The sequence below is a fragment of the Strix aluco genome, chromosome 3 (genome assembly GCF_031877795.1).
Source record: "Strix aluco isolate bStrAlu1 chromosome 3, bStrAlu1.hap1, whole genome shotgun sequence".
NCBI classification, from domain to species: Eukaryota; Metazoa; Chordata; class Aves; order Strigiformes; family Strigidae; genus Strix; species Strix aluco.
Genome location: NC_133933.1, coordinates 97029233 through 97044176, shown reverse-complemented (window position 1 = coordinate 97044176; position 14944 = coordinate 97029233). Strand labels below are relative to the sequence as shown.

Genomic DNA, 14944 nt, shown 5'->3' with positions numbered 1-14944 from the left:
ACACTTACGTGTTTAAACAGTTTAATGAAATTTCTTCTCTGCTCTTTCAACTATTCATGCCTGAAGTATGAATGTCTCATTTGTATGGCTGGAAGATATTTCAATTCTTAATCAAAACCTTAAATGTGATTCAGTAGCAGGGCAAGCTGCAGATACATGTGGAAAAATACAAATATGATTTTCCTCAAGAGTGTCTCTCCCCCACTGACCATACCATCTCTTTTACCTTTGAGAACTTGGTCTTGAGCTTGTACATAGCTTGTGCCTGGCTATGAGAGACAATATAGGTACTTCTTTGCTCAAGTCAACATTGTAAAGTCTACTCCTGGATTTCTAGTGTTTGTATGTTGTAACACTGAATACGTAATGCTGATTTCTTTTGCTTGAATATAGGCTGTTTTCTATAATAAGGGGTGGTGGAGAGTGAGATATAGAAATGCTGATTTGATACTACTGTGAGGCAGAAAGCTGGTGGATATTTCATTCTCGTCAAGCAGATAGGCTAAGAGATGCTTGGGAGGTTTTGCCTCAGTTTACTTAATTTGCCTTAAATGAAGATATGTAGTGAAGTTGGTCATTTATGTAGGCATAAAGTATCAACATTCACCTATTGCTACTGGAAGATGAACCTGTGCAATCTTCTGTTATTGATGTGACTTACAGGCGGGTGTTCTGTCATGAAACGTGTCCTCTAAAGGACTTAATTTGAAATAAGTGTTTGTCTAAACTAAAACATACTGAGAGAATAATTCTGAAAATGTGTATTAGACATTAAGTAGTGGAACATATGATGCCATAATACCTGTATGTTCACAGCCATATCAGTTTGAAGGCCCAATAAAGGATAAAATTTCAGTGATATTCAAACCTAGTCTAGCTACTTAAACAGGAAATATATTGCATTGTTCATGTTTTTAAATCAGAAATTGAGTATTTGCTCTGTCATTTTAAGCAAAATATTAAGATTGTTTATTTTTATAGAAGTAGCTGGAATAATCAATTAATACTTAAATTATTTTTGTGTTTTCCTTATCAGGAAGATGAGGTGATCATTTTACATAATTAAGATGTAGTTTAGTTTTAATAAATGTAGTTTAATAGTATTGATGTGTCTAAATGTTGTGTGAAGTGAATTTTTCAGATGCATGTGGTGTTTTGTTTTGATAAAAATCATGTTAGCTTATTTGATATTAATGAGGCTTCTATTTGAATTATTCTTTTTAGTTGAAAACATTTTAAAGTAATTGTAACTTAGCTCAGTCTGTGCATGTTCAGTTAGTCTCTTGATTGCATGCAGATGTGTTACTATCTCCTACGTAAACCTGTTAATAGTTAAAATGGCTTGATATATTTAAATTAGGAAAATCAGCAAAATGTTAAATTGTTACTTTAAAACATAGCTGGTATTCTTCTAACCCAAAGAACACTGTAAACAACTTTTCTGTTTCTTAATCACTAGCAAACGTTAACAAGTGTATTTCTTTAAGTCTGTTTAGGATAGGGATAACTCTTCCAGTTCTGATTTGACCTATATGCCTTTCCCGTGTCCTGTCAGACTTCCTGTCATCCTGTCCCAAGGACCTCAATCTTCTTTCAGCTGTTGGGGGCTAGAAGCATTCCTCTATATCAATGCTTCGATAGCTCCCTTAGCCAAAGTCTTCCTTTCCACTGCTTGCTATCCTATATTTCCCCATCCTTAGTTGTCACATTCTCCAACTTCTGCTTTGTGAAGATAGTTTGAAATTTGCTTTGAAGTTGAAGTTTGAAGATCATGCTTCAAAGTATCAACAAAATAAATAAGGGTTTTTGCAAAGCCTGTATTGTCTGAAGAGCTCTAATCTCTTTCTACTTAGTTTGGCATGCTTTTTTATGCTTTTTGTTACGGTTTATTCTTGACTGGAAATAATTGCTTACGTTTACTTTAAAATCACTTACTGAATTTTTTGTTTATCTTGTTGTTTTCTAGTATCTCAAAGCAGGTTCCTTGAAGGATCCACTCTTAGATGATCATGGAGATTTCAACAGAATGTGCACAGCAATGAAAAAGATTGGACTGGATGATGCAGAAAAACTTGATCTTTTTAGAGTAGTGGCTGGTGTCCTTCACCTTGGAAATATTGATTTTGAAGAAGCTGGGAGCACTTCAGGTTAGATGAAACATAAATTGTTTTCTGTAAAAATACGGAAAATGTCTCTTGATTATAGGTGATTAATTCCATGTGAATTGTTGCTTTAGAAAGCTTCCTCATGTTCAAGGATAATTTAGTCTTAATTCACCCCATTTTTAAGTCGTTTACCTGTTTATGTGTCAAAACCATACTTGTATTTTAATAATAATTTTAGACCAACTTCTTGCTAATGTCATGAAAACATCTTGAAATTAGCAACTCCATCTGTAGGGAAAGGCATTATGCCCTTTGGCTTCCAAAAATACCATCATGAGTATTTTGAGAGGCAAGGAAAAGATGTTACAGCAAAAACTTAGGTAAATGTAGATTTCCTAATTTTAAGATGTCACTCACAAGATGAGTTGGTACGAGCATAGCTGGGACTCAGTAGCAGAATGTGCAGGAAGGCTGAGGAAGGGGGAATGAGTATTTTGGGATTGGTTGTTCTTACCTTACTGTTTAAATCAGCCTCTCTAAGTTGAGAACTGCTGTCCAGATATTCCTGAAGAAACTCCCAGTCTGGACATAGTACAAATATAACTATAGTAGAAAAGATATGTAAGTACCTCTTTATCTTGAGTTGCAAGATACACACGGTGAAATTGGTTCCTCTTAGTCCTACTTCAAGTATGCATAGCTGTTGCCAAACTTGGTAAAGTTGTTAGGAAGGTCATACCAAGGAACATTTTAAAAGGTGTTTTGAATGATAAATTAAATGAGTACTAGCCTTATAGGTTCACCAGCTCCGGACCCCAAGCACAGAATCACCACAGAACTGTCCAAACATTGTGTTTGGAAGAGATCATGGGAGGTCTCTAGTCCAGTGTGTCCTGGTCAAAGCAGGGCCAACACTGAATTCAGACCGGGTATCTTAGGGTTGTCACAGAGAAGGGGGGTTTCTTCTTTTTTGGTGGTTTTGGTTTTTTTTTTTTTTTTCCCCTCTAAGGTCAAATCAGAACCTCCCCAGTGTCAATTTATGATCTTGCCATCTTCATGAAGATGACTGAAATGAACATGGTTAATGTGAATGAATCTGGGAAGACCTGGGGGTAGAGAAAGGGTGGCTTCATGGGGCTCAGCAGTAACTGGCAGGGAGCTCCCCTGTTTGGGCCTTCTGTGAGTTGAGACTTTAGGATTGACAAGGTGGAACAGAGTGAAAAAGGTGCAAATGTGAGTGGAGAGGCAGTTTCAGGAGGCAAATGAACAAGAAGGGGAACCACAGACAGTGAGGAAAGTCAGGGTTTAGAGAAGGGAGGGAGGACACCAGAAAACTTATTTTCTCTGTTGAAATTCAAACCCATTTTTTTCTGGAATAAATTACTGAACTTCTAAAATGTTAGTTGCAAACACAGGCTTTATTCTGCTCTCACCTTGTATGTGTGCACACAGGGTGTGCATTTGAACTGCTCCAGGCAGTATGTCTCTTACCAGAGACCCTCTAAAGTTCTGTTGCTGCTTCAAAAACCTGGGAAACACCAAACAAAAACTGTTTACTACAGGTCAGATGGTGTTCTAGAGCTTCCAAAATCAAGTCACAAAAGCCTTAATCTTGTAAGGACTCCTACCTCCTTTTTTTTACTTAATGGGTTGTGGAGTTAAGGAATTCAAGAAATGTTTGACTAGTTATTTATCCCTTTTGGTTTCTTCATTTATGTGTAGAATAAATTTTACCGAGAACAACAGGAAAGAAATGTTGGCATATGTAATTATTTAAGTGTTAGATTTTGCTAAAGTGCTTGAGCACTTTGGTTAGATTTATGAAGCTGGATGAGCTCTGGCGCTGTGGGTGTGGTGTGGAGCAGAAGGAAGCAGACCTTGCAGCTGTGTACCTGGGAAAATGTACATACCATTATCTGAACATATGTAAGTGCCGGGAGCCTGCCGTGCCAGGCACCTCTGTTGCAGAGCAAGGAAGTCTGGAGGGTTACAGAAACATCTAAGTTCAAAAGCTTAAATCAGTACAGTTAGTTTCTAGGTATTAGCACTTTCTTTCTGCATTTTTTTGGGATAATTCTTTTGCTTACAAGCAGGTTAGCCTTTTGAACAGCCCATGTTTAGAACAAAGTTCTACAAATACAGAATTTCATGCATAGTTTTTGGGTGGTTTTTTTTTGTTGTTTTTCTGTTCTTGTTGTTTTGGGGGTTTTCTTGTTTTTGAGAACTCACTGTTCACATTTAATATATGAAGTAATTACCAGAGGCAACCTTTCATTCCTCCAAAGCTGATGTTACTTCCCGTGGTCACGGCGAGATCGTCACATAAAAATGTCCCTAAAAATGCCGGGCTGGCAGCCGTTGCCCGGCCACCGGGAAGCGCGCTGGGGGCTGGGGGGGCCGTGTGGCGGTGTGTGACGGCGGTGTGTAACGGCGGTGTCGGTCGGTCGCAGGGGGCTGCACGGTGCGGCCGCGGAGCGAACCGGCGCTGGAGCGCTGCGCCGCGCTGCTGGGGCTGGACCCGGAGGACCTGCGCGGCAGCCTCACCGCGCGCGTCATGCTCACCACGGCAGGGGGCGCCAAAGGAACGGTCATCAGGTGAGTCCCGCGGGGCGCGGCGCGGCGCGGCTGCGGGAGGGGCTGCCCGGGCTGCGCACTGAGCGCGGCCGGGGGCTGGGAGCCGCTGAGCCCTCCCGGCCCGGCGCTGCCAGCTGCGGTCTGAGGTAACCGGCTGCCCAACCTCCGCCCCCCGGCCAGGGACCGCCGGGTCTGCCTCCTGACACGGGGTTTGCCCCTCTTAGCCACGGGGAAAAAAGGGCCTCAAACTGCCGCTTGACCGTTTGCAAGTATGAACTGAGGTGCAGTTAGCGTAAGTGCAGCTGTTTAAAAGGCTTGCTAATGGTTTACAAGATGCAAGTACAAAAACAATACTACAAAAATACGAGAGTGCAGTAGACTAGCAGGTTTGCATTGATAATCCCTTTAAAACAAACAGCGTGCTATGCCTTCCCATCATGCAAGTGTTCATTTTGAGAGGACAAATTTTTAACAGGGCTTTTTTTTTTTCCTCTCTTTTTTTTTTTTTTTTTTTTTTTTAAACCACTTGATCCAAATGCACATTTTCAGCTGCTCAGGCTTGTTTTATTGTTGTTAGGTCATTGGAATGTTTTTATTTGTATTTGGAAGAGTGGCAGTTATACAACATCTGGCTAAAATGGCCTTTTTTTCAGAAAAGAACTGCTTTGAATAAGTCACTATCACATTTTAAAAAAACCTCTCACATGTTGGCAAGTATGCTGTGTGGCCAAAGAAAGTATAGCACTCATCCTGTTAAATCTGTAACCTACACAGAAAATTAGATATGCTAAGAGATTTAACAGATACACTGTACCAAGGAATGTTAATGCTGTGCCTAAAGTATTTCACAGGATACTTGGATGCATCTTTCTTGCCATGGGGGCTGCACAGTGCTCCCATGACTGCTGCCCTGTGATATTAGGTCTGGGGTGCTCTAATTAGAGGATACTATATCCATCCTTCTCAGTGTCTGGGTCATCAGTGTCCCTGTGCTTGCCACATCTAATTCTTCTGAAATCAAGTTTCAGCTTTAAAAACACCACCTGTTGCTAATAAAGAAACATTTAATCTTGACTGCAAAGTTAATATTTTTTCATAGAAACATAAAAATAGTGGAACAGGATAAATTTGTCTGTTTTTTTTTTTTTTTCCTGTAGCTTTTAAGAATGCATCACTATTGTAGTAAATAGTGACCTTAACAAAAGTGATTATCCCTTTCATTTTGACAAGAAGGTGTTATCAAGGTAACCTCCTATGCACAGTAGGGTAGCAATTTCTTTCTGTACACACATGGAGAAGGAATAACTACAAAGAACATATTTAAAGGTGGTACTGATGATAAAATTTCGACACCGTGGAAGTTATTACTCTTATGAAAGAGTTTTATGACAACGATTTCACTACAGTTGCCTTTTGTTTATGAAAAACCTCTAGCTTCCACCACAAATTTTCTCTTGTTGAGATGGGTCCTTCTAGCACACAAGCTGCCAGGGATGCTAGCTAAGCTGCGTGCAACTGGATTGCGTGTTTTAACATTCAGTTTTCTATGTTGTGTATTTTCTGGAGTTAAAGAAAACACTGCATCAAAAGCTGAACTTGGGCTAAACAGTTACAAGCACATTAAAAGTAATTCTTAATGTTTAGCTGAATGCATCGATCTTTTAATTAGGAAACTAATTAACATTCCCTTCACTCATTGGAAGAATGCATGGGTGCTTCTTACTGACTTACAGAAACAATCAGATTGTTTTAGTGAATCAGAAATACAACCATTACACCAGAAGTTTAATATATGAAAGCCATAATTAATTATCTGTATTTATGTGGTTTATGTAAGTTCCTTGCATATTTAATATATTTTTGAATTTATTATTATTTATGTCTTATAGTATGAAATATTTATTAACATTTCATAAACTTGTAGACTGAAACAAAGTAACAGCTGATTGATTTAACCTTGGTATGTCACTGTGGCCAGTAAAGGTGGCAGGTGTTGGTTAACACATGCTTAGGTTATGTCAGACCTATGAGGTGAAAAGTTGATCTTTGAGCACTTGAGAGCATCGGCTTTTTTAGTCCTCAGGGGATATAACGGATTTGAGTAATGAAGATTTCCACTGGTCAAGAGCTTATTCTGTGCAAGAGAAGTAATCTTGATCTCTACCTAATTCTAATCAAGAATGCTAAATTAAAAGAGAATAGCTGTAGCGGAAATATTGTTTAGTGCCTGCTTCCTGATCTCCAGGGTGAAACTGATCTTCCTAGTCAAAGTTTGAGCATAATAAACCATCAGCGACAACCTGTGCTGTTTGAACGTCATGTTTTTTTTGGGGGTACACAGGAGCTCTTCTGAATTAACTCATACTCAGGAGTCTTAAGTTTAGCATGGGTATGGGCTGTTGTTCAGTAATACATTATTACCAAATAGCTGACCTTTGAGGGTATTTCTAGATAGAGCAAACAAGTAGAATTCTTGGTAGTCTGCTTATTTCTGTGCTTTGGGAGAAGGGATGTTCAAGAGTTAGAACTTAATAGTGAGTACCGTGGAAAAAATTATAATGCAGAGACAAAGGGTAAGTAATGTTTGGGGAGGGGTTATTCTGCCTTCAGTTAAAAGCTCAAGATCTATATCTCTTCATAATATTTTCAATAGTGCTTTTCTGGAAAGTGATTATAAATTCCTCCTCTCTTCCCCCCCCCCCCCTTACTAGAAATTGGAGATTTAGTCACTATCATCTTGGTGCCTTGTTAGCTAATATGGAAAGTTAAAAATAATTTTTCTCTTTATAATAACCTTTACATGTAGGAAAACATGGGTCTTGTGGGACAAAGTGCCTCCAGTGGCCAGTATTTTCCAAGTTTTACTATTTGCTGTCTTCTAGACCATGTCTAAATTGACAGCAAAATCTTTGATATATTCATCCAGGAGAATCTTTATCAGTATTATGGATAACATTAGAGTAGGAAATTATATATTATACAGTACAGATGGTACCCATATTAACACATGGCAGTATGAGAATTGCAGGTTTTGAAAGTTAGTAACATTTTTCACTTAATTCAGCTTGTGATCCACTCTAACTGCTGATCTTTCTCTGTTGACTCACTGCTTAGCTCGTTATTCTCCATGTTGCATTTATATTTTTGAATTCTCTTAAGTATACCACCACACACTTTCCTTTACCGAAATCTATCTTGTGGGTTTTTAGATTGTATCTTCAATTTGTGAAAGTAATTTTGTATGCTAATCTTGTTACCAAGATTTTCTGCTTTCTTAGTTCAGTATTATCAGACCATTTTTTAAAAAATACCTTTACTTTTGCATTCCTTTTAAGTGAAAGTGTTAACTAGAAGCAGAAGGGGTTTGAATAAATGACATCCATGTTGGATTCAGATGGCAGCCTACTGGAAATGCTCTCAGTGAACTATTGAGTCAGCCTCTGAGAACAGACTAGTTTTGGCTCTTGTACACAGAACATACAGATAAAGCATGTCTATGTAGTTTCCTTTTGAGAATCTTTGGTGGGACATATCAAGGACTAAAGCAAAGGTGTATCATAATATACTGCTTCCCTTTCACCACATCTCAAGTGACCCTGTCAAGAAAGGTTTCTTATGAACAAATACAATTTTAGTTACAGCTTCAAATTCACTTTGGATTAAGACTAGAAATTTTCTGTTCAGCATATTTACCCTGATAAGCCTGGGGCGTTCTTAGCAGGGTACTGTTTCGAAAGTCTGCAAACACAAGGAGTTATGTTGTTGTGCCAGCAGATCTTATTTTTCCCTAATGTTTTATTTTGTGGATCGAAAAAACATTCAGAGGGCTCCTTCCACCATCTCAGAGGATTAATGCATTAAGCCTCTTTCTCCAGCCTTTTCTAAACTTGTGCAGCTAAAAGCAAACATGCACTAATAAATAGACTAATATCTTCTTGTGTGGCATACTGCATGTACAAGGAAAGCGGACTGGACTGTTTTAGATATTTATTAAATAGCCACCAGGTTTTTCTATGGTGGCGTGGTTTAGAAACTATTTGATTGCTATCAATATTAGAGTTTTGACAAGAACATTGTTTTATTTTGTTCTGACAACCCAAAGAGCTACTCATTTCTCTCTCTCTTTCTTAGGGACCTTTTGTGTGCAAGTAGATCATGTGAGTCCTAATAGGTCACAGTGAATAAATAGCTCAGCTGAAATCACGGTGCTCAGAGTATAACAAAGGCTTTATTCTGCTGGGCACAATGGAGCCAACAAGGAACAGTAGGAGGGTGATGCTAAATGCTATCTCTGTGAATTTTATTAAATACTAATGTGCAGTGGACTGCCAGGGAGACTTGACAGCTGCACTACATTTATCGGTCCTTGTTAGTCTCCCAAAAAAGGCCATAATGATCACCTTGTTGGCTGATGTTTTTACCATCCATGTAAAGTGTGTTTACAGAGAGAAATAATGTGTTAGTATTCAAACTTCGGTACACCTCTTAGACTGTAAATGCACTATATACTCTCTTATTCATTTTCTCTCTTTCCAAGACGACTTTCAAAGAGGACTCTGTCATCACAAAGTAAATTATTTCACTTATTTCACAGTGTGAAGAATTTACCTTACATCATTCCTGGTCCTCCACTTCTTTTGGTGTACATTTCCTACCAAAATGCCTTTTTTTTTTTTTTTTTTTTTTTTTTGGTGGAACTGAAGCCCCTGTTGGAAAAACATTGTGGTTTTTTTAAACAAAACATTTTTCTACAGTTTTTAGACCTTCAACTTTTCTCAAATTACAAATGTGCTGTTCATATTCTTTTAATTACATAGACCTTTCACTAGGTAGGGTTATTTCATCTAGGCCATTGTATTTGTGAAGCAGTAACCATATTGGATGACAGTAGCTGATGGGTATTGCCTTGCTGCGCTCTCTCTCTTAGTCGTCAATTATGGGCAAATTATACATATTTTAATTACAGTTTATTCTGGAAAATGTTTGGGGACTGCATGGATTTATCCCTGAGATACCCATGAGAGCGCTTTCCCCCAGGCCTCAGATTCTGTGGATCGGTGGAAACCTTGCTGAAGAAATTAGTATGAAGACCAAACATGTTTTTTTGTTGCAGCCTTACCAAATAGCTTAGAATTTGGAAAAATTTCTTCCCTGTTCCTGACAAATACGTGATGGATAGAGGAGAGGGGGAGAAGGTGAAATGGAGGAAGGAAAATATATTTTTTCCTGTTAAGACAAGAAACAGGAGAAGCAAACAGATTCATTTGTCAGTGTGCAGACCAGAGGAAAGGAGGAGCTGAGGGAAAGCAAGTTCATGAGAAAGAAGTTACTCATTCTGAATGTCAGGTCTGTAATAGGGCCCTTTTTTGTATCTACTGGTATCTACCAGTGCAATTTCAGCATTATTTAGTGGTTCTGTACTTTCAGCTGTGGAAAATGCATTGCAGGGTTACATTTTCTTTCCAGGGGTTTCCACTGCATACTATGAAACTTAAAATAACAATAGGGGTTTGTGCAGTCCTGAAATTCTACTTAATAATGGCAGAATTTGTTACTTTTGAAGAACAGGGCTGTTTTATAAATAAAATCTCCAGAAGTATGACTGTTTGCCATGTTGTTTAAAAAAATAAATTGAAAGCATAAATTATTTTAGTGTGTTGTATTATGTAATAGGCCTGCAGCTGACGTGGGAATTAGTATTCTGATCTCTTAAACGTATCAGAATGGAATGTAAAGGTACCTTCCTTCTATTTATAAGATAAGATTGCTGTCAGTGCTCATTACCATAAGATAAGTCAGAAGATACTTAGTGAAAGACAAGATTGTGTGTTAAAGCTAATTACTATCTAATGTAATGTAGCTGCAGGTGTCCTTAGTGAATGGAGTCTCTGGTTCCCCGACTTACCAGTCACAATAGAAAGTGATCTCCATCAGTCTCATGTTTCTGCATCAGAAGTATCATCCTTGAAAAAATACAGAAATAATAAATTTGAGTTATTTTAGTGCTTATGAATCTTGGGAAGTGCAGGAAATGATGCAATATGGGTAAGCTGTGTAACTTTAAGTTTTCATTTTCTTGCCTGCCAGTTCTTTGTACTCCTGTGTACAGAAAACTACCTGGAGGAGGCGATAGGGCAGTTCTGCAGCCAGGGCATCTTGAACGTTTTATGTAGGGCTTACTTAAACAGATCAGTTAAGAGGGTCTTTTTTTAAAACAGATCAGTTAAGAGGTACTTTTTTTAAATGTAGATATGCTGCATACTTGAGAAGTTCCCTAACTGGTTATCCACCACCTTAGCTGGACAGTCTATCCTTTGATTATTAATAATTGTTACTGTAGTGCTGGTGGTCCAAGGATATGAGAGGCAAGGTGTATGGGCAGAAGTAATATAGGGTGTTCAATGGAGAGAAGTGATTTGTTTTATTAAGCCAACTGATTGAGATACTTAGAAAAAGCTTTTGGCATACAACCATCGTCCTTTATTCTTTATGACAAAGAGGACAATTGTGATAAAAATATTGACGTTATTTGTCCCTGTTCCTCCCTGCAAATTTTATCAGTTTGGTTAGCAAAGGCGCTCTCCCTAAAAATCTCCTCTTTTGATTTAATTTAACATTGGATATATCATCTGTGTGTCATCATACAGTGTTTTGCAAAGCCTTTGTGTACCCATAGTTGTTCTAAATTGTAGGCCTTCTTTCCATGCATGAAATTTTGATGCTGTCTGGTCAAGGAGCTATCAGTATTTAATTTTTTTTTTTTCCTTTTTATTTATATTTTTTTATTGACATGTAAAAATCCTTTGGAGAGTTTTGATCTTTGACAGTCTGATTCTGGTCTGGTCTGATTCTGTTCAGATTAGTGGGGCTTTTGCTTTTGAATTCTTTGGCACCATGATTGGGATCTAAGGGCAGTTTGCAATCATACCGTGAAGCCAAAGGTTCATTTTTCATGCTTCTTTCACATTGTTTGTCAAGCACTTCCTTACGGCTTTATCCTTGTATCAGTTGTCTTATTCTGGAGACTTCTACAGGTGCTTCCTCAGCTGTGTACAGTGTAACTGTTTTTCTGTTAATCTGAAACCTATTAAAAAAAAAAAAAAGGTCTTGTAGAATGTATTGATCCACAAAATGATGTGGTTAAAGGTGCTTTGAAATATATGCATTCTAAGCCTGTCACTGTCATACTGACTTTAGGAAATTGCTAGATATATATTCTTTATACATAAATATGTAGCTAAGTTTGCCTGATATTCACACAGTTTTGTTCATGCATTTCATAGGCTCTGAAGTTGTGACTCGTGGGGTGGTTTTTGTTGTGGGTTTTTTTTTTTTTTTTTGACTGCTAAACTAGGATATAAACTTGTAATAGTCACAATGCAGAATAAAGGCTTATAAATAAGGTAGGGCGAATAAATTCTCATCTCTTAAAAGGCCCCTTCTTCCAGTGTTTAAAAAGAATCCTTATTTCACGATTGCATATAACTTTCACCATGAGAATGCACTCCCTTATCTATGTTTTTTTATTTTTGTTAACAATTAACTTACAGCCTTATAGTTTTTATTATAGCACTTAAAAAAGCATAGGGTCGAAAATAGCAGAGCAAAACTGCACTGTAGGCTTTATTACGATTAGGCAGCTCATAAATAGTTGAAATATTTTTTGTAGATGGGAATATATATATTTTTAAGTACCTTTCTCTGGCAATTATCAATATAGTTTCTGATTATCTGTTGAATGAGTATGAAAACATCAGCATCTCACTTCTACTGAGGATAGTGAAGCATTATTCTTTCTTTTTACAGGTAGGATAGTTAGTCTAACTTGGCAAGATTGTCTCCTACCTGGGCCTAGAGCCCAGGGGCTTTTTTGTAAAATTATTTACAGTAATTGGAAAGATTCTTTTTAAGTTTAGAGTCTAATCCCAGTATTTCAGAGTAAGGAATTCTGAAAAATAAGATGTGTATTTTTGGTTTTTAGGGTACCCTTGAAAGTGGAACAAGCAAACAATGCTCGTGATGCCTTGGCTAAAACGGTGTATAGTCATCTGTTTGACCATGTAGTGAACAGGGTAAACCAGTGTTTTCCATTTGAGACTTCTTGTTTCTTCATTGGAGTTCTAGATATAGCTGGTTTTGGTAAGTATACTTAAAAAAACCCCTTTTCTACTCATCTATCATTGCCACAAAAGATTCAATGGTAAATTTTGTAATGGAGTGTGGAAGAGTTTTCTTTTTGGTGGTGGTGGGTGGGATGGGTTACAAGAACTTAAGAAGATATGAAGAGAGCCGATAAAGCCTCATTTTCCTAAGATACAAGAGTGTAGAGGAGATCTAGAGTTTCTCCTTATGACCTAATAATGCTAATAAGCGTTAGCGTCAAAGTGAACATGTAGTGGTTTCAGATTCCTGTAGTGTCTACATAGACACAGCTTTTGAAGGACTCCAAAATTTGGAGTGGAATCTTACTGTGGACACCCAGTAAAATTAGAAAAGGTATTGCATGTGCATGCTGTTTTCCCATTCAGTCCTGAGAAGATCACTGCATACTGGCACACAGTCAAATGAAGTCTCTGAATTAAGATACTGTTTCCTGGAGGCTGGATAGTTCTGTTACGGAATTGGACTTCGGGCTCCTGGTTGTTCCCAGGAAGTGGTGGGTGTTGATGGTTCCCGTAAAGCTTTTGTCCTGTTTGGCTCACTGAGATTCAGAATAGGGCACGTTTTCTGGTGTGCTCTAGCCCTGCTAAGGTGGTCCAAGAACAGTGAAAAAGGGAACCTTTGGTTTTCAGGTCTTTAGAGCTGTGATATCCTGTGCCAGCCTGTTGTAACGTGCATGCATGAGAATGTATTGGTATAGGTTCACTGTATGGTAGTATCTTGCTTTGGTTTGATGCCAGATACAACTGTCTGTTAATTGTCTTAGAAGTGTGATCTGCCACAGTATTTCTATTTTATTTTATTTTACTGAAAGAAACAGATATGGATCTGAACACATCTTTAAATATTAGCACTGTGAAGCTTTTTTTAGTTACTATGTAATATAAATTCTCTCCATTTATCATAGAAGTTTAACTTCTGTTTTTCAGAATACTTTGAGCACAACAGTTTTGAACAATTCTGTATTAACTACTGTAATGAAAAACTGCAGCAGTTTTTTAATGAAAGGATTCTGAAAGAGGTATGTTATATTTAATGTTATATTTGAGGATTTATTTTTTTAGTAAAGAGATACTTAAAGGAACACTGTTTTCTGTAAGATTGCACATTATGCTTAGATTAAAAAAAGATGCAGTTGACAAACTGTTTTCCTACTGTGTGACATCTGATTGTGCCAGAGAAGAATACGGCTTTTTGAAAATCAACAATCTTTTTTCTTCTTTTTTACCATTCATTAAAATGAAGCATCCAGATACTGGACAACATCTCATACCTAATGGTAATATCTAATTGCTTGGGCATATCATTAAGGAGGTGAAGTTGGAATATATTAAGCTGTGGAAGGAAATTCTAAAATTTATGTTGATTCATGCTGTATTTAAAAATGTCTTCATGTTTATTTAAAAAAACATTTTTGGTGGGTAAAAAAAATATATGGTGAGTGGTATTTTCTCTTTTCAAAACTTTTTTTTTTTTTTTTCCAGGAACAAGAACTTTACCAGAAAGAAGGCCTGGGGGTTAATGAAGTGCGCTATGTAGATAATCAGGACTGTATAGGTATGTACTTCTTGAAATGTCAAGGTATTTGTTAGTGTCATGGAGAAAAAAAGCTTCAAGCAGAAGAGGCAAGATATGCATAGCACTAGTGGGTTTATAGTTTTATGTTTTTAATGACTTGCAACCTTGTGAATTCTTCCAGCTTTGTATAAGATTCCAGTTCTGGTTGGCAGTAGAGCCGTGTTGTCCTATGGTGTGTAATAACTGCAGCTGGGACTTGTGAATTTCTTGTGCATTTTCCTAGCAAACTATTTAGAACACCTAAATAAGGTAAAGAAAGTGAAGAAGGGTGTGAGGGTGTCTGGTGAAAAATATTCCATGAATTGAAAAAATCCTATTCCGTTGCCCTCACCTTTTTTTGAGCTGGTGAGCAAAGAAACAAAATGAACTATAGCCAACAGGGTGTAGATGTTACTGCTGCTTTTAGGCTTCCGCAGACTGATATATACAATAGGCTTAAGGTTGTTTTTTTTCCTTGTTTTTTTTTTCCCCCTCTGTGTTCAACTTGTGTTCTCTAAATTGGTGTATTGTGAACAAAAGTTCATTTT

At 37.6% G+C, this 14944-nt stretch overlaps 1 protein-coding gene across 4 annotated transcripts in view; it reads left to right on the top strand.

The window, feature by feature from the left end:
* The window catches only part of MYO6 (myosin VI), a 116441-nt gene that overhangs the window by 59957 nt on the left and 41540 nt on the right, over window positions 1–14944 (top strand). For all 4 annotated transcript variants that reach the window (XM_074819728.1, XM_074819727.1, XM_074819726.1 and 1 more), the window contains exons 11-15: window positions 1967–2147; window positions 4556–4700; window positions 12661–12818; window positions 13769–13860; window positions 14324–14396. In XM_074819728.1, the coding sequence (XP_074675829.1) occupies window positions 1967–2147; window positions 4556–4700; window positions 12661–12818; window positions 13769–13860; window positions 14324–14396 (649 nt within the window). The remainder of the gene's footprint in view (window positions 1–1966; window positions 2148–4555; window positions 4701–12660; window positions 12819–13768; window positions 13861–14323; window positions 14397–14944) is intronic.